The sequence below is a fragment of the Xiphophorus maculatus genome, chromosome 10, assembly GCF_002775205.1.
Source record: "Xiphophorus maculatus strain JP 163 A chromosome 10, X_maculatus-5.0-male, whole genome shotgun sequence".
Taxonomy (NCBI): domain Eukaryota; kingdom Metazoa; phylum Chordata; class Actinopteri; order Cyprinodontiformes; family Poeciliidae; genus Xiphophorus; species Xiphophorus maculatus.
This window is the reverse complement of record NC_036452.1, coordinates 3,172,391-3,189,712: the sequence shown is the minus strand read 5'-3', so window position 1 is coordinate 3,189,712 and position 17,322 is coordinate 3,172,391. Positions and strand designations below refer to the sequence as shown.

The window sequence follows — 17,322 nt, the reverse complement described above, 5'->3', positions numbered from 1 at the left end:
GAGATCGCGGAATCAAGGATTTTCTCCGTAGGGTGGCTGGGCTCTCCCTTAGAGAGAGAAGCTCAGTCATCCGGGAGGGACTCAGAGTAGAGCCGCTGCTCCTTCACATCGAGAGGAGCCAGTTGAGGGGCATCTGGCAAGGACGCCTCCTGGACGCCTCCCTGGTGAGGTGTTCATCTCCCACCTGGAGGAGGAACTGGGGAAGACCCAGGACAGGCTGGAGGGACTATGTCTCTCGGCTGGCCTGGAAACGCCTTGGGATTCCCCTGGAAGAGCTGGAACAAGTGGCCGGGGAGGGAAGTCTGGGCCTCCCTTCTGAAGCTGCTACCCCCGCGACCCGACCCCAGATAAAGCGGAAGAAGATTGATGGATGGTTCTCACAGAAACTTCAGAACTTCCTTGAATGCTACCATGCTACCAAAATGTGGGCACTTTTTGTCCCAATGTAGGGAATTACAGGCAGACCAGATTTTGTTTTTAGAATCACTGACCAAATCTTTCCAGAAATAAGAGTTGAAATCAGAGAGTTGATGCCACCAGAGTTTACCTCTAATTTAGAAAGTAAAATAATGTGTTAGTGCAGCTGCAGCATAAGCAGAGTCTACAGTCCTCAATGCAGTTTGATTCCTGATATATTTGATCAGGAATCAATTTGCTGCCTCATTCCTTTAAAAATGAATAATAAAAGACACTAATGTCACACAAACCTTTAAAAACCTCCAATAATAAACTATATTTAGCTCTTTATCAGAGATAATCGGGTTTCTATGATGGCAGCATTCTAACACGGTTCCCAGGTCATTTTGAAAGAGAAAAAACTCCCACAGCATCACAGATCCTCCACCGTACTTAACTGAAAATCTTTAACATGTTCATATGTATTCAAACAGGACTGGATGAGAGTCCATGTTTTATCACCAGAAATAAGGTAACAGTCTAACTCCTCAATGTTAGCATGCAGAGTTTCCTGCTGGGAAAAATGAAACAAAATGTATTTTTCAGCAAGAAACACTCCAGATGCATCATCTTTTCTTTTCTTTTTGTACGGTGGAAACGTCATCAGCTGGAATATCTGGTGTAAATGCAAATCAAACAGGGATTTATTATTTGTAGATTGAAGTTTAAGCTTGAATTATTCTGAATTAATGTCTTTTGAGCTTTGATAATTCAGTCACAATTCATATTACATCTGTATTTGTCATAAGCAGACTTATGTGATACATTTCTACTCAGAGATCAGTTTGCCTTCTCAGATTAAACTAATATTTGATTTTTGCTCCGTTTTCATAAGTCTCAGCGCAGCTGTCGGTTCAAGATGTGTAAAAATGTTAAATAAAACATCTTCAGACATTATAAGGCAAAAACTCCAATCTGCCACATTACAGGTATGTTTTTTTTAATTACAGCTTTTACAATCATTTTCATTATTGTCATCATATTATGTCACTACTCTCCAGTAATATGAATTTAAATCATAACACAATGTGGGTTTTTTTTCTTCTCCAAATGTACACATACAAGTAGCATATCTTAAATGTTCATAGTTTAAAACATATTTCCTTTTTATCAACCGCAAAATGAAATTACAGTCAGCCTTAAAACGGAGTATGAAATGAACGTACGGTTTAATACACACACATACGAACTGTACATACATACATACAATAGCAGTTATCATAAAAATGATCAAAATAAAATACACACGTTTTACAAAGTCCTGACCCGAGCTTCCACATCTTTAGATGACTGATATCATGAAGTTCACTCTGAAATGACAGATTTTGGCATGCATATTAACACAAATGCTCCCTATCTAAACTGTTTGTTTATTTTTTCAATCCCGGTTGGATCAGGAGTTTCTCATAAAGCACTTTTCCCAACTCTCTCATCATTGGTCCTGTTCACATTTGTGCATCTCAGTTCCTCTATGGCTTCAGAACACACACACACACGCACGCACACACACCCCCACACACACACCCGCACGTCAGTTCTCCATCGGAGTGTTTTCTCCTTTCAGAGTCAGATCATCTGAAAATATATCGACCGTTTCACTCGATCTGAACAGGAATGCATTTCTTAAATCGTAAATTCGTTGTGTCTATATTGCCGTCTCACGCTCAGAAAAAGAAGATGAATCCACGACAGGCGATGGTCACTTTCTACAGACCACTTTCTACAGATTCAAACATCATCATCATGCCACAACTATGGAGAGGAAGAGACAGAAAGAGAGAGAAACTGGTGGATAAATGGACATTCGCTCGTTATTTCGTCATTTTTTCAGAAATCATTCACACACTGTCTTAGATTATTTCGGGACGATGTCGCTCGTCTTCTGGTGTCCGTTTTTGCTTTTGCTCTTCGGTATATTTTTCTTAAAAAATGTGGGGGGTTTTTTTCTTTAGGTTGGAGTAGAAGTGGGTTCTAAAGAAGAAGAGAAATAAGAGAAACATTTAAGTGTTATTACACTGGTCAACAGCCAAGAAACTGTCTGGGGTTTTTCAACTGTTTCAGAGTCATTTTGATGAGCTGAATCCAACAATCGCCTTGGTTTTGCTCAATCAGGTCAACTTTCTGAGTTATAGACATGAGCATCAAAATGCAGGACCTGTTCTCACATCTGGATCGGTTTCCTGAGAATCTGACCAATGAGTGATGAGCAGGAGGAGAAACTCCATCAGGACAGAAAAGAGACAGAGAATATTCCACAATGGAGACGTAATGTTCAATTTACACACCCTTAAAAGTGTTTATTATTCGATTTACAGGAATCCAAGTTTGTAACATTTAATTAATACACTCTGTAAGAAAGCCATTTTTTTCTCCTAAAACCTTTTTTGGATGACAAATATTAATGGAAATTAACTGATGATGTCAATTTAGTCCAAATCAAGTTACAATAAAAACCTGACCTGATGGTGAAAAGTGGATGTCATTTTGGATTCAGCGGTGCAAAATAGTTCAATAATTCAGTTGAAAAAACAGAGAATTTTTCCTCCTGTAACCCAGTGTTGTTATTTGCGTTGCTTCAGGAGGAGGTTCTCACCTGGTGTGCTTATCTTTAGCAGGAGTACGTTCTCACAGAACCCGACTCTCCTCTGGGACCGGAGTTAGCTGAGAAAGAGAAGAAGGATTATTAACAGAGTCTGAATCATTTCTCTGCAGTTACTGACGACCCGTCCAGGTATTACTCAGCACCGGACAGACGGATCTACAGTTTTATACAAAAGTATTCATGCTGCTTGAATTTTCTCACATGCTGCAGCTAGGCCTGTCATGATAACAGATTTTGCTGGATGATAAATTGTCCCAGAAGTTATCGCCATAAACGATAATATTGTTGTTTTGAGACCATTTTTGAGCAAGAACACTTTCTTACAGATCAATAAACTTTAAATTCTGATGAACATTTAACATTGGAACTGGAAGACTTTTTAATTATCTAAAATAAATAAACAAAACAAATAAAATGAATCATGAAGTCTCTGTAAGCAAAACTGTCCTTCAAAATAAGAGCTGGCTGAGACCAAATCACCAGACTGAAGACTTTTATCACCCAGTTTTTGATAGAAAAAAAGAGTTTGTATTTAATTTATCATGCAATTCATTGATTTATTGATTATTGTGACAGGCCTAGTTGCAGCATTGTAACCACAAGCATGGCTGTATTGTAGTGGGATGTCATATAATCAGTACAACAGAAGAGTAGAACTTAATATTTGTTTACAGTTGCATAGATTGGATGTTTCCAGGAGTTTTTAACCAGATTTGGACTGCAGTAAGAATCACAAAATGCTCCCAAAGGAGACACTTCTCAGTGTTTTCACACCCGATAGTTCGGTAGATTTGCTTCGATTGGCAACCAAGATTGAGACATCTTGGTTGCCAAGATGTCTCAATCAGAACATTTTCAGAACATTTTCAGTTGGTGCGGTTCACTTTCATCCTGCATTGGGTCAAATGAACCAAACCCTCTGAAAAACCTGTTCCTCCTTTCGCCTGTAGGGGCGCTGCATCAAGAACCACTGAAGAAAAACGACAAAACCTCTGAAGAAGACACTGAGCAGAACTTTCTTCTCTACAAAATGTAAACAACAATGGAGAGGCGTCAGATTTTAGCAGTTGGAGGATTTCTCTTTTTGTCTTTGGGAAAAAAAAAAAAAAAGAGTACGAGCCATTTCTCCCGCTAGCGACTGACTCTCGTGTTTGTTTTGGTTTTATTTACCCAGAATGCGCTGTGCTGTAGTCTACTTCCTGCTTTTGAAGCCGAACCAAGACTTAGGCTTGTAGGTGGACCTGAGTTTGTGTTGGTCCCTGGCTAATTTGTAACACTTAAAATACAACCTGCCTGCAGCTGTAATTACCCACCATGCAGCGCTGTAACTCCTCACCTTCGCTCTGGACTTTCCTCAACGTGACTGAGGGCGTCGAGATGGCGGAGGCACGGAAGTTGGCAGGTAACGTCTCGGAGGAATCGGACGTGACGCCACGGAGATCTTTCTCCCGGAACATCTTCCTCCAAGATGGGGAGCGTGTGAACGTTTTCGTGCCGTCCTGCAGGAAACAGAAAGAAATGGAGGTGATTTAAGAAAACCAGCATGCAGAGCAGAGGACGTCTATTACAGCCTGTTAATAAACTAGCATTTGACAAAGCACTCTCTTTTGGACGGGTTAGTCTCGCATGCTGTAACTAAGCAATTAGCACCATGTAAACACAGCTGAACCTCTTCTGCATGCCAACAGTGGCACATGCACTGGAGCCCAAATGGCTTTCTCTATAAATAACAGGAAACTGGAGCTTTTCATGACAATGGGAAAAATCTAAACAATCTTTGATGTCAAGTAAAATGGACCTAATCAGCTGGTTACAGTAACGTCACATTCAGTCTTCATGAGGAGCGTTTTTCCGCTGACAGTGGGCTTTATCGTACCTCATCAGGCCTCCTTTCTGTTCCCATGGAGATCAGAGCGTTGTACTCTTTCTCCAGGAGCTGCCTCGCCTGCAGAAACATAAATCCTGGTCAGACAGCAGCTGACAGAATGACAGCCCGGGATTTATGAGATGAACATGAGGATTATTTTGAAATGAGACAAGTAAGAGTGTAAGCAGTAACTTCTATTTGAAGCTCAGCACCTGTGTGTTCTGATTTGGTATCTGAAGAAGAAGTGCCAAGTCCGTGTAATCAAACGTGTCGTCGAGTGCGAGGAGGGCCCCATGCACCCCGCTCTCCAAAAGGTTGTCTGCAAACTCCTTCAAACCGATTGACTGAACCCAACACATCACGCGCTCATTGGACCACACCATCACATCTGAAGAGAGGAAGTCAAAAGCAGCAGGGAGAAGTTCATCTTTTAAAGTCACGTCTGTTGAGGAAATCTCCACACAGTGAAAATGCCAGAGTTAAAATCTTAGACGTGGAGTTAAATAAAAAGTCTTGGTGTTGTTTTAACACCACACAGCTTTAAAATAACGCTGCCAGCGTGTCTTTTGACATATTTGCATTGTTACATTCGAGTGTTAACTGGTTAGTCTTCGAGAAACGGCTGCAGAGTGCGTTCTTAAAACGCCAACATTACAAACTGCCAAAGTTTACCCATCAGAGAGGATGTTGGGATTTTTAAAAATCCTTTTGCTTTTCGTTACCTCAAGAAAGTCGTGCATTTTGTGTGAAATTATAGGCCTGTCACCATGACAAACTTTGCTGGACGATAAATTGTTCCAGAAGTTATTGCGATAAACGATAAAATTGTTGTTTTGAGACCATTTTAACTGATGTCACGATAGTGACAAAATAATAATGCTGGAAGACATTCTAAAAGATCAGTAAGCTTTAAATTCTAATGAACATTTTAGATATTCAAAATAAATAAAACAACAAATTAAATTAATTTTTAAGTCTTTGTAAACAAAATCGTCCTTCAAAATAAGAGCTGGTTGAGACCAAAGCACCAAACTGAAAACCTTTATCATCCAGTTTTTGGTAGAAAGAGAGAAAAAAAGAGATAAATGATAAATCATACCAACGGAAATTGAGTTTATTTTAATTTATTATGTGATTGATTGATTGATTTATTAATTGTTGTGACAGGCCGAGAGAGTACCTGCAAAACAAGATTCATGTTCTTAATTCAACATAAATTACTTAAATATGCAAATAGGCACAGTTTGTAGCAAGAAGGTCCTGGGTTCGATTCCCGGCCTGGCTGCGGGGTTTGCATGTTTTCTCTGGGTACTCCGGTTTCCTCCCACAGTCCAAGACATGACTGTCAGGTTGACTGATCGCTCTGAATTCTCCTTAGGTTTCAATGTTACTTTTAACATTATATTTAACACCAACACCCTTGTAATGTTAATGTGACACCCGGTACTGTTGAATATTTAACTATGTCTGGTGTTAATTTAACCAAAACAATGGGTGTCACTCTTTTAACACAGTGTGGACACATATAGACACACATATAGTGTGGACACATATACTGGTGTTAAATCAACACCAACATTTTTACTGTGTACGGTTAATATGAGCATAAAGTCTGCACAATTTTCCCAGAAGAGCCAGAAAATGTGGGCCGGAGTGAATCTTCACTAACCTGTGTTCTGGTGCTGACTTTCTTCCCTCCTCCTCTCCAGCTCTTTCCTGTCGTAGTTCAGGCGCTTCAAGCACATGATCCCATAGTGAAGACTCACCCTACGCGCAGAACAAAACACACATTATTCAGTTCTGCTAAAAACATCCATCATTCAGAAGACTGGTGTGAAAATGAAGACATGGGAGAGAAGGAACGTCTCTGTTTCACCTGTGGAAACTGTCCACCATCTTCAGCTGGCCTCTCAGTTCCTTCTTGGTGAGGTGGTCCAGCATGCGGGCGTCCACCAGTGACTCCATGAAGTAGGAGCGATACTGGGGGAGACCGAGACTGGGCAGCCACTCGTTTCCAACCCACTCATGATTCATGTCTCCATGGGCCAGAATCTGGAAGGCAGGAAGGTTGACTTAAAAAATCAAATACTTCCTGAAGAGAACCTCACACAAATGCTTTCTAATGCATCTCACAAATAACTAGACCTTAACAGACTCTAGATGAATAAACAGTGGTGTTTTCTTCTGCTATTTTACTTTACTAAATGCACCAGGACAGACAACGTTCTCTCTGACTTTGTGCTACAAATTTCAACTTAAAATTACTTAGTATTAATTGAGAATATATGACGGCATATTAGGGTCATTGTAGATAAAAAAAATAAAAAAATTCTGCTGGATAATCTCAGAAAATTTCTAGAAAAAAATAGGACATTTCTTAGTTTCAAAAGTGAAAAAATTTAGATTTTTGGAGAATTTCTGAGATTCAAAAGTAAAACGTTTTAAATTTTTTCAACTGTAAAGATTTTTTCTAGATAGATTTTTCTAGTTTTGTGGCAGAAATGTATTCATTTTTTTTCCTAACACGCCATCATAAAGGCTATAATTTCATAAAGAAGCACTTTGGATTAATAATGGGGTTTTTAAAAAAGTGTCACAAATCTGCATTGCTTCAAATGGCCAGCAGGAGGCGCATGACTGCACATGGAAGAAACCGAGAATATTCCTTATGACTTTTCCTTTAATCATTCCTAAAGATTGTTTTGCATTAAAAAATGATGTTTGTGGAAAAATATGTTAGTTTGAATTTTGTTTAAATTAAATGTAAGCTAGTCTCACCTGATCCCAGCTGAACTCCTTCTGCTCCTTTTTGGTTCAAAAAGAACGTGAAGGAAAAAGGGAAAGAGAATTGGAAAGAAAAGGGAAGATCACCAGGTAGGAGTATGATGTTTTGTGTGTGTGTGTGTTACAGTGAATCGGTGCCAGAATAAAATGGAGGGGAGAGGAAAAGTAGAAGAAGGAAAAGCTTTGTTAGTGAGTGAAAATTAGTTGGAAAAACACCACATCAAAACAGATTTCAGGAACAGCAGGGAAAAGGTGAAGCCAAACATTCCTAATCAGAGACAAAAAAAAAAAAGAAGCTTTACTCATATTGCTCACTTTGAAATTTAACGCTTCGCTAAAAAAATGCTTCTATCTGAGCACCTCAAAGCAGAAACTTCAGACATAAATGCTGCTATAATCCTGATTTTTAGCGAGCAATAGATGCAGTCCTTACTGGTTTGGTGGCAGCAGCGAGAGACTCCATCTCAGCATGCGTCATCCAGATATTACTGGTTGACTTTAAAGACAGAAGCATAAGGGAGAATGAAAACTTTTCGTTTGAACATGTAGAGCAGAGATTTGCTGAGGTCTTCCTCGGAGGCTTACGGAGCGCGTGCTCGCCGGAGCCGACGGACTCGTGAGGGAAACCATTTCCTGGATGGCCAGGCGAAGCTTTAGCCTGTGTAGAGGGTTGCTGATGCCGATCTCCCTCTGGATCTCAGTGTCCGACAGGTTGGCCATGATGGCACCGCTCTTCACGTTGGCGCGGCACGCTGCCACGTACCACGCAGGCATCCCGACCCACAGCTTGGCAAACAAAGAGTGGACACTGTGAACTCTGACTGATGGGAACTCTAAGCTTTTCTTTCTCTCTCAAATTATTAATACAGCACTGCAGGTTGTTAAGTTACACAATATGAGACAGGAAGTGAGATTTTATCTAGGGATGCATAATATCTGTTCTGAAGGCAGAAATGTAGTGTCGTTCTTAGCTTCGCCGCTAGATGGCGCCGCCGTTTTGAGTAATGTTTTGTTCAGGCCTAAAATACAGTTGAGGAAGAAGTTCAGATCGGCGGACAGTTTTGTTTGTACGTAGTTTTATGAGGGTGTGTCCATAAGACTGGTAAGTTACAGTCTATTTGTGTTTAAGTAGAGTAGTATGTGTATTTTATTATTTTGGACATTTTCTGTTTGCTCAATTTGTCCAGAATAAGCTATGGCTAAGCTAAGCTAAGCTGTATACTAAAATGTTGAATTCTAGTATGTTTAGCTGCTCTCTTTTACTTTATTTAACTTTACTGTGTTTTTAAGAATTTATTTTATGATTATCAGGTTCAGCTTTGAGCAGATCCAATATTATTTGTTAGCCGGCTAAAGGCTAGCCACAGATGCCGGACCGTTAGCTGAGTGTTAGCCATTTGTGCTAACAAATCATTGCTATCGTTGTCTTTTTTTTCTACTGGGCATCTGAAATCTTGTCGACATTTAAGAGTGACTTCTTCAATGCTGATGTAACTTTTGTTTACTTTTAGAGAACTCCTGTTAGTTTATGAATTATGGAGTACTTATTACTTTAGACCAAAGTTTAGCTTTATACTTTTAATATCGAAGCAAGACTTAGAGAAACGCCTGTTAATTTATAAATTGCGGAGTACTTAGCAACCCAGAACAAGAATCCAACATGGAGAACCAACATTTAGCTACTTAGCAACCAAGATCAACTGGAACATGTTTTTCTTGTGTCTCTTTCTTTTGATTTTGTTTTTTTTTTGTATTTTCTTCTAATTCGTGTGAAAAATAATCTTATTTTACTTGTCTTAAAGGGAAATCAGAATCGACTAAAATTGGAAAGTTAAGTCAAGAAGCAAAGGTAGAATGGAATATAATAGAAATCGCCTTTATTGTTCTTCAGGGAGGAAATTCAGGCCTAATGTATTGTTTTTTTTCCTGAAATTATTAGATTTTCTTGAGATTTATTTCTATTGTGATGACAGGTAACTGAGTTTTCAGACAGATATAGTTCCTGGAAGCGTATTAAGCAATGACATTAAATCATGTAAAGCAAAGTGAGTGAGCGCAGCATTTGAACCGGACCGGGGCTGATGCGTACCTCCAGCCAGGTGACGACAGTGGGTCCATCCCAGGAGGCGAAAGGAAGACCCTGACGACAGGCTTCCTCCAGCAAGTCATGTCTGGCAAAGAAAGTGGAAAAGAGATTTTTGACAGAGATTAATTTCTTCATCTCTCACCTTACGGATGTTTCCATTTATAAATAACATTAAACATGAGATGTCATTTTATAGCGTCCCTCAGTGCTGCCACTAGCGTGCTTGGTGTCACTCAGCTGTGATTAACAAATCTGCTTCAGAGATCTTCTTCTAACATGAGAAGAGTGAGGAAAGATGTTTGGTCTCACTTCTTTTTGCTGCGGCGATCTTTCTCCACCGTTCCCGTCCCGAGCTTCGCCAGGCCCAATGGGTCGGCCGAGCCAAGGTCATCAGACGGAGTGGAGGCTGTGGAGAAAACAACTGCTTCAGTCCACAGATTGATAAATAACCAAGTTTACAGCTTCAAGGACCGGCAGGATTTTATACCACTTAAAGAAAAAGCAACATGTTGATTCTGCAATTTAAAACGGCGCACTGGCTACTTTGCGCAGTAGCCAGTGCAAATAACATATTTGCAAGCATGCACATGCAAATAACATATTTGCATGTGCATGCTTGTTATTTATTTACATTCAGTCATATTGAATAACTGCCATCACTCTTAGGCATATGTATGTATATTATAAACTTTATCTCTTATGATTATATTTGTTCTATTAATATTTAATACCTTAGATAAAGTAGCTTGTCAGTGAATAAGCAATTTTCCCTTGAGGATTAATAAAGTATATTCTATTCTATATTTTACAGTTTTGTTTTAGTTTTGTTCTGTAAGATCGGTCCATGACTTTCACAGACAGCAGAGCAGCTTCCAGTTTGTCCACAGACCCAGAGAGGATGATTCCCGCCCAGGCGTGCCGATTCTCCCCTTTTCCTTCTTGCCAAACAGACGCCCGATGGACGACTTGATGCTTTTCTTTTTGCTGGCTTTGTGGAGGGAATCCTGGCTCGCTGTGGTGGCGCCATCAGCTGAAAGACTGAGCAAACCGAAACAACCCGAGAACAGTTAAAGTACGATGACTGCCAGCAGGCCTCGTTTGCAGCAGGGTCTCCGTTCTGCACCTGCGGAACTCGCGGTGGTCGTCTAGGCCGGCTCCCGGGTGTGTGTGAGTCATCCGGTCCAAGCGCAGGGCTCGGGGGACGGGCGGAGGCGTGGAGTCGATCAGGGCGAGCGCTCGGCATTCCTCACCCTCTTTGCTGTTCTGCAAATCAGAAAATATTCACTAGACTTACACAGCGCCCCTCAGAGTTTCACCGCTTTGAGATGCCTCTGTTGGCTTAACGAAAACTAACAAAATAATGGAAACTGGAATTGAGAAAACATTTTTGTTAACTTAAATAACTAAAAACTAACTGGAACTATATCATGCGTTTACATAACATACTGAAAATATAGATATAATTCGTTTTCATGTTTATTAACCTATTTATTAGTCTTTGGGAATGGGGTGAAATTGACTTTCTTTTCACCGACACAAGCAGTTTACATCAGTTGTAGTCCATTCTGCTCCTCACACCAGTCCGCAAAACGGCGACACATACATTTTTGAACATGCTATCTTCTGTTATTTGTTACCCAATCAATGTACAGATAATCACAATACAATACTTTGACCTTTTTGAATTCTGCACCAAAAAATTCAAAGTTCACCTTGGCAATAAGCAATAAATCAATTAAATGCATGATAAATTAAAATTAGCTTGATAATTTACATTTGCATGATTTATTGATTCTCTATTTCTACCTAAAAGTTATCAATTTGGTGCTTAGATCTCAACTAGCTCCTTTTTTTGAAGGACAATTTTGTTTACAAATAATTAATCAATTATGAATAATTAATTAATTCATTAATAATAATAATTAATTAATAATTCATTTTATTTGTTGTTTCTGTTGGTAAATGCTCATTTGAATTTTAAGTTTAGTAATCTTTCATAATATGTTCTTTCCATTACCATAATATTACTTGAAAATGGTCTCAAAACAACAATATTATAGTTTATCGCAATAAATTATGGGACAATTTATCATCCAGCAAAATTTGTTATCATGACAGATCTAACAACAGTATGAAAAACTAAACCTACTATAATTAATAAAAACTAAACAATATTTTACTAATAAAGACTAATAAAAAATGAGTAAATATACTCTAAAAACTAATTAAAACTGAATTAGACAAAAAGTCACAATAACGGGCGTGCCGTGGTGGCGTAGCGGTTAGCGCGACCCGTATTTGGAGGCCCTGAGTCCTCGACGCGGCCGTCGCGGGTTCGACTCCCGGACCCGACGACATTTGCCGCATGTCTTCCCCCCTCTCCTTCCCTGTTTCCTGTCAGCCCACTGTCATATAAGGGACACTAGAGCCCACAAAGACCCCCTGGAGGGGTAAAAAAAAAAAGTCACAATAACATAAAACGAACCATTAGAGCCCTGTCTGGGAGTCGGTACCTGTCTTTCGGTCTCCCTGGCGGGTGAGTGGGGCAGGCGGGGGGTGGAATGTCCAGAACTGGGAGGCGACGGAGACGCCAGGGTGGAGGACGTGATGGACGGTGTCATGTAGCCCCGTCCCACGCTGTCCCGACCTCCCAGTGAGGACGGAGGAAGAGGCGAGGCATCGAGAGCCACGCTGCTGACCCGGCTCTCGATCTCCTCGGCCCGCAGCTCCGTGCTCTCCTTCTCCTCCTGAATCAGCCTGGGAGGAAAGAAGAGGAAAAAATAACCATGTTGTTCTGGATGACCGGGGCCCAAATCCATCCTGGACCCTGGACACGAGTCTCCATTAAATTTACTATCCACTGCGGTGCAAACAAATGTAAACTGACAACATAAACACACCAGCATTGTTTCCACTGCAGGATTTAACAAATTATATTATTTTGATAAGATCAGAGAATAAAAAAATCTGCTAATTCTGCTTTGTTTGATGACATCACAAGAGGCACAGGAGCTGCTTTTTAAAGGGGCTATAATGCGTTTCTGAAGCAGTTCTGGATACAAGAAATACAGCTAAAAGATTAAATTAAAAATGAACTGTACTCTGAAGAACTGAACTGATTGGTTGTTTTCTGCCTTTTTTGATGTCATCAGATCCATCTGTTCAGAGAATCTTGTTTTTGGGATGGTAGTTTGAGTTTGACCTTATTGAACATAGTGTAATAAAGAATAGAAGTTATATAACTTTGTTCTACAACTTTGTATTTTTTGTGTTTTTATGACATAAAGCACTTCAAACTGCCTTGTTGCTATACAAATAAAATTGATTGATTGATATACAAACAAAAGAAATTTTAAATGAAAGCAAACAAACAAAAGAATGGTAGTAAAATATATTTACACGTTCAAAGGAGGAGATAGAAGTCTGAGCTTATTTTTACACCCACCTCTCTTACATCTGTAGCATCATCCAACAAATTACTATTTATGTTAACTTGGTTTTACCAGAACTAGTATTTTCTGCATATCTAGAACTAGTACAGTGCAGTCATACTTGCATGCCCATTTTAAGCAAGCATCATTTTTTACTTTAAAAAATTCAGAAGAATTTAGTGATACTCACTTGATCTCCTTATTTATGGCCTCCAGCTGCTCCTGCAGCATGATGGCCAGCGTCTGAACGTCCGTCTGTCCGCTGGGAGACAGAAGCTCAGACCCAAACAGAGTCTCTCTGTCCTCTTCATCATCAGAGCAGCCGCCGTCAACGCCGCCCTCAAACCCAGGAGGCAACATGTTGCTACTGTCCCAGTCTCCATACTGAGAAGAGAAACAGTCTTCCTCATGAATAATTAGAAATGAGCTTTTATAACACTGTAAAATATCTGACCTTCTTCTCTTTAAGTCAAATAAATTTTGTGAGTTTTAGATTTTGAACCTAAATGTGTGAGTTTGTGAAAGATAAACTTACAGCAGTAAGTTCTGTTAACTTTTTATTAAGAGTTGAATAAACTAGAGTTTTTAGGTTAGCACTTAAAAAACTGAAAGAAGAACTGAAAGTGGGAACTATTTCCCAGAATGCTTAGCGGCATGTTTTTGTATCCTGAGATGAAGCGTTACATTGATCTGACTCTTGTGTTATTAAGGCAAATGTTTATTTTAATGCAGCTGACAGTTTGCAAAGCTTGAGGATAATGTCCTGATCACACTAAATGTTTCTGAGCTGAATTCATTGAGATGTTTCATAAAATTCATCATCAGATCAGAAATTTGGTTCATGTGATTTGAAACAGGAATTTAAAAGTAAAATAAGTTATTTAAACTTTATATTGTGAGTAAAATAATAGAGAAATGTGTCTCTTTAACTGGGTGAGTGTATTTTTTCTTGCATATTGTGAAATAATTATTTGGCTTAAGTTGCAGCATTAAGTTAAAACTCACAATTCAAGATTAATGAACTTAAAAAACAATGTTTAGACAACTTGTCTCTTGTTGTTAAATCAACTTCATGAACTTTAATATCTGAGTTAAAAGCAAAACTATTTTCTTGTTGATAAATTGCATTTTCTAGGCAGCAGGTGGGCTTTCATTTTCTAGTTAAACCAGCTTCTAATGTTTTACAGTGTGCTGTATCGGCCTGAGGTGACCACCTTGCCACCGTCGTCCCTGGGAGGCCCCCAGCGGCCGCGGTGGGCCCGCCTGACCACCACCCCACTGGAGGAGTTGCCGTAGCCGGCCGGGAGCGAGCCCCCGCCCTGAGGGTACCGCAGCTCGGAGGCGCTCCCTGGAAGAGATCTTCGAAAAAGGGTGGAGGGAAGTGAGCTCACGCTGCCCGCCCTATGATGAGATCCAGAATTCATTTGTTATGCAACACTTACTGAAAATGACAACTTCCATTTTCAAGGAGAAGTGAAGGATGACCTCCGTAATACAGTTCATCAGAGTTCACACACTCATCATGGACATAAATATGACACTGATTTTGGGTTTTTAGGAGTAAAACAATGTGAAGGTTTTTTTGATTTTAAAAATATGGGAGGTTGCTGGTACTCTGAAAATAATTTTTCAGAAGTGACGTTTTGCTCTTAGCCTTCTTTTATTTCAAGGTGGAAGATTATGTAACAAAAATCAATGATTAAAAAGAAACAGATGCGCACCTTTGAATTTAACGTTGTGGCTGAATTATTTACTTAAATCACCACACATGTAGGTCTGTCGCAATAAATCAATGAATCGTGATAAATTAAAGCATTGATCATTTCCATTTGGATTATTTTCTCTTTTCTCTCTTTCTACCAAAAACTGTATGACAAAGTTCTGGTCACTGGTCTCAACTAGCCATTTACTGAAGGGAAATTTTGTTTTTAGAGACTTCAGCGTCAATTTTATTTGTTTTGTTTATTTATTTTGGATTTTTAAAATGTCTTCCAGTTTTGTTGTTAAATGTTCATTAGAATTTAAAGTTCTAATGAAACTTTATTTTAGATCAATAAAGTTGTTTGTTACATCATTCCACCTTGAACTGCTTGAACAAGCCGTTCCAATTTATCATGTTTTTGATGAATGCATGTGGGGATTTCAATTATTTCTTGGTAGATCAGTGCTTGCTTATAGAGTGAAAGCTAACAATATTAAGCAGGTTGTAGTTAAAGACAGCAGATGTTAAGTTTTAGAAAAATAATTTTCATGGAAATTCAATAATTTTAGTCTGTAAACACAAGAAGGTTCAGTTAAATGTTGATGGAGGCTAACCTGGAGTAAGAGGAGCCGGGTCTGCCTCTCAGCTGATCCAGCTCCAGTTGGACTCGTTCCAGCTCAGCCAGGAGCTGATCCTAAACACAAACCAGAACAATATCCCAGTTTGTTCACTGGAACCTCACATTTAATATATATATATATGTATATATAAAACAAGAGAAAAAATGAGCACCTTGTTAGCGAGAAGATCATCTTGGATTTTCTTCATGTTGGCCAGCTCCTCAGAAAGAGCATTCTGGCAGTGAAAGAGGAGAGCATCGTTGTTGTAATTTTGTTGCATTTTGCAAAACAAATCTAACCTCTGACCTCTGGTTTCTCCTCACCTTCTCTTCCAGCGCAGCCATTCTCTCTTTGAGGTGCAGCTGAAGCCTCTCGTTGGACTCAGACAGAAGCTTATCCACCGTATCCGAGAGCCGTTTGTTGTGTTCATCGTTCATCTTTTCCCGCTGCCTGGCCTAAAATCAGGCAAAGAAAACAGAACTTATCGTTAAAAAAAAGAAAAATCTCTGGTGAATGAAGCCAAAGAGAAAGAAAACGATGTTACCCGTTGTAGTTCTTGATTTTTCTCTTCAAGCTGGGCTTCCATTTGCCGTAGTCGCTCCTCAAAGTTTCCGTGGCGCTCCTCTGCCTGATAACAAATCAGTTTTTAAATTATGACAGGATAATATAATAAGTTGGAACTGAATGGAAGCTACACTCTTATTTTCTCATGTAACAACCACAAACCAACATGTTTTAGATGGGATTTCATGTGACCGAACAAAAGAAAAATGTAGAAACCAAAGGAACAGAGACACAATGCTCAATGTTATTTATCAAATCCAGAATCTCTGATGTGTGTTGTGAAGAATTAAATCTGAAATTGCAGTCTTAATTATTTTAGGATCACAGATTTAACCCTCTATGGCATGACTTTTTATTTTTGTGGGGAAGAAATATTTTCCTGCATTCTTTAGGAGCTTGGTGGTCCCTAATTACATGTCAATCATAAAATCGGACTCTGACACCTCCTGGAACCAGATTTGGGTTTGTTGCCTCAGGGTAACATTGGTCTAGAACACCAAGATTGTCTACACTGATTATGAGAAATGAAATACAAATCAAACAAAAACTATATTCATAAAAGAACTATTTTTTGGACAAAAATATGTCAAAAATCATGCCCCCCAAAAAATAAAATAAAGGAGCAATGTGAGGTACAGCTATGTGGTTTGTTGCCTGAGGGCAACGCCATGCCATAGAGGGTTAACAGCTTAGAATATCCAAGAAGGATTTTACAGAAAATCAAGAAGGTTATGAACAACCCTGAACATCCACGTCTTAGAAAAACAGAGTATCTTTAGTCAGAGAGGCTCTTCAAATTCAGGAGATCTGAATTAATGAGTTACAATATTTCATTTCCCCTTGAGATCAATAAATCTGTCGTAAGCTGTGGTGGTGGGTGGTGAGGCAGACGCGGTGGAACCAGGTTGTAGTGAAAAATGATGATATTTAATCATGAGAATCCAACAAAAAGTCCAAAAACCAGGCAGCACTGCAGAGCGGAAAACAGGGCTCAACACAGGTAGCGCTAGCTACACGAATGAATGAATAACACACACGACTGACTGTTGGTAGACAAGGACCCGACGAGGAACAAGGAACACAGGTGGAGTTAAATACACAGAGGGTAGCCAAGGAAACGAGACACACCAGGGAGCAATCAAGGGAGGACAGGACAGAGACACAGACACAGAAAACTCGAAGTAAATACACAGAAAAACTCAAATCCTGA

The 17,322-nt window shown here is 39.5% G+C and overlaps 1 protein-coding gene across 4 annotated transcripts in view; it reads right to left on the bottom strand.

Annotated features, from left to right (window-relative positions):
- Positions 1-1,374: 1,374 nt before the first annotated feature.
- The window catches only part of LOC102231898 (liprin-alpha-3-like), a 37,293-nt gene continuing 21,345 nt past the window's right edge, over positions 1,375-17,322 (bottom strand). For 2 of the 4 annotated variants that reach the window (XM_023341273.1, XM_023341275.1), the window contains 21 exons: positions 16,093-16,176; positions 15,872-16,003; positions 15,721-15,783; positions 15,543-15,622; positions 14,441-14,627; positions 13,417-13,610; positions 12,309-12,552; positions 10,919-11,058; positions 10,685-10,833; positions 10,105-10,201; positions 9,799-9,880; positions 8,295-8,495; positions 8,143-8,205; positions 7,704-7,730; positions 6,802-6,977; positions 6,595-6,692; positions 5,138-5,313; positions 4,935-5,003; positions 4,395-4,557; positions 3,050-3,117; positions 1,375-2,427 (listed from right to left, as the gene is read on the bottom strand). In XM_023341273.1, coding sequence (XP_023197041.1) covers positions 3,065-3,117; positions 4,395-4,557; positions 4,935-5,003; positions 5,138-5,313; positions 6,595-6,692; positions 6,802-6,977; positions 7,704-7,730; positions 8,143-8,205; positions 8,295-8,495; positions 9,799-9,880; positions 10,105-10,201; positions 10,685-10,833; positions 10,919-11,058; positions 12,309-12,552; positions 13,417-13,610; positions 14,441-14,627; positions 15,543-15,622; positions 15,721-15,783; positions 15,872-16,003; positions 16,093-16,176 — 2,478 coding nt within the window. In that variant the 3' untranslated portion in view covers positions 1,375-2,427; positions 3,050-3,064. Of the gene's footprint in view, positions 2,428-3,049; positions 3,118-4,394; positions 4,558-4,934; positions 5,004-5,137; positions 5,314-6,594; positions 6,693-6,801; positions 6,978-7,703; positions 7,978-8,142; positions 8,206-8,294; positions 8,496-9,798; positions 9,881-10,104; positions 10,202-10,684; positions 10,834-10,918; positions 11,059-12,308; positions 12,553-13,416; positions 13,611-14,440; positions 14,628-15,542; positions 15,623-15,720; positions 15,784-15,871; positions 16,004-16,092; positions 16,177-17,322 lie in introns of those variants that run through there. The other 2 variants (XM_023341274.1, XM_023341276.1) reach the window with 2 other exon arrangements.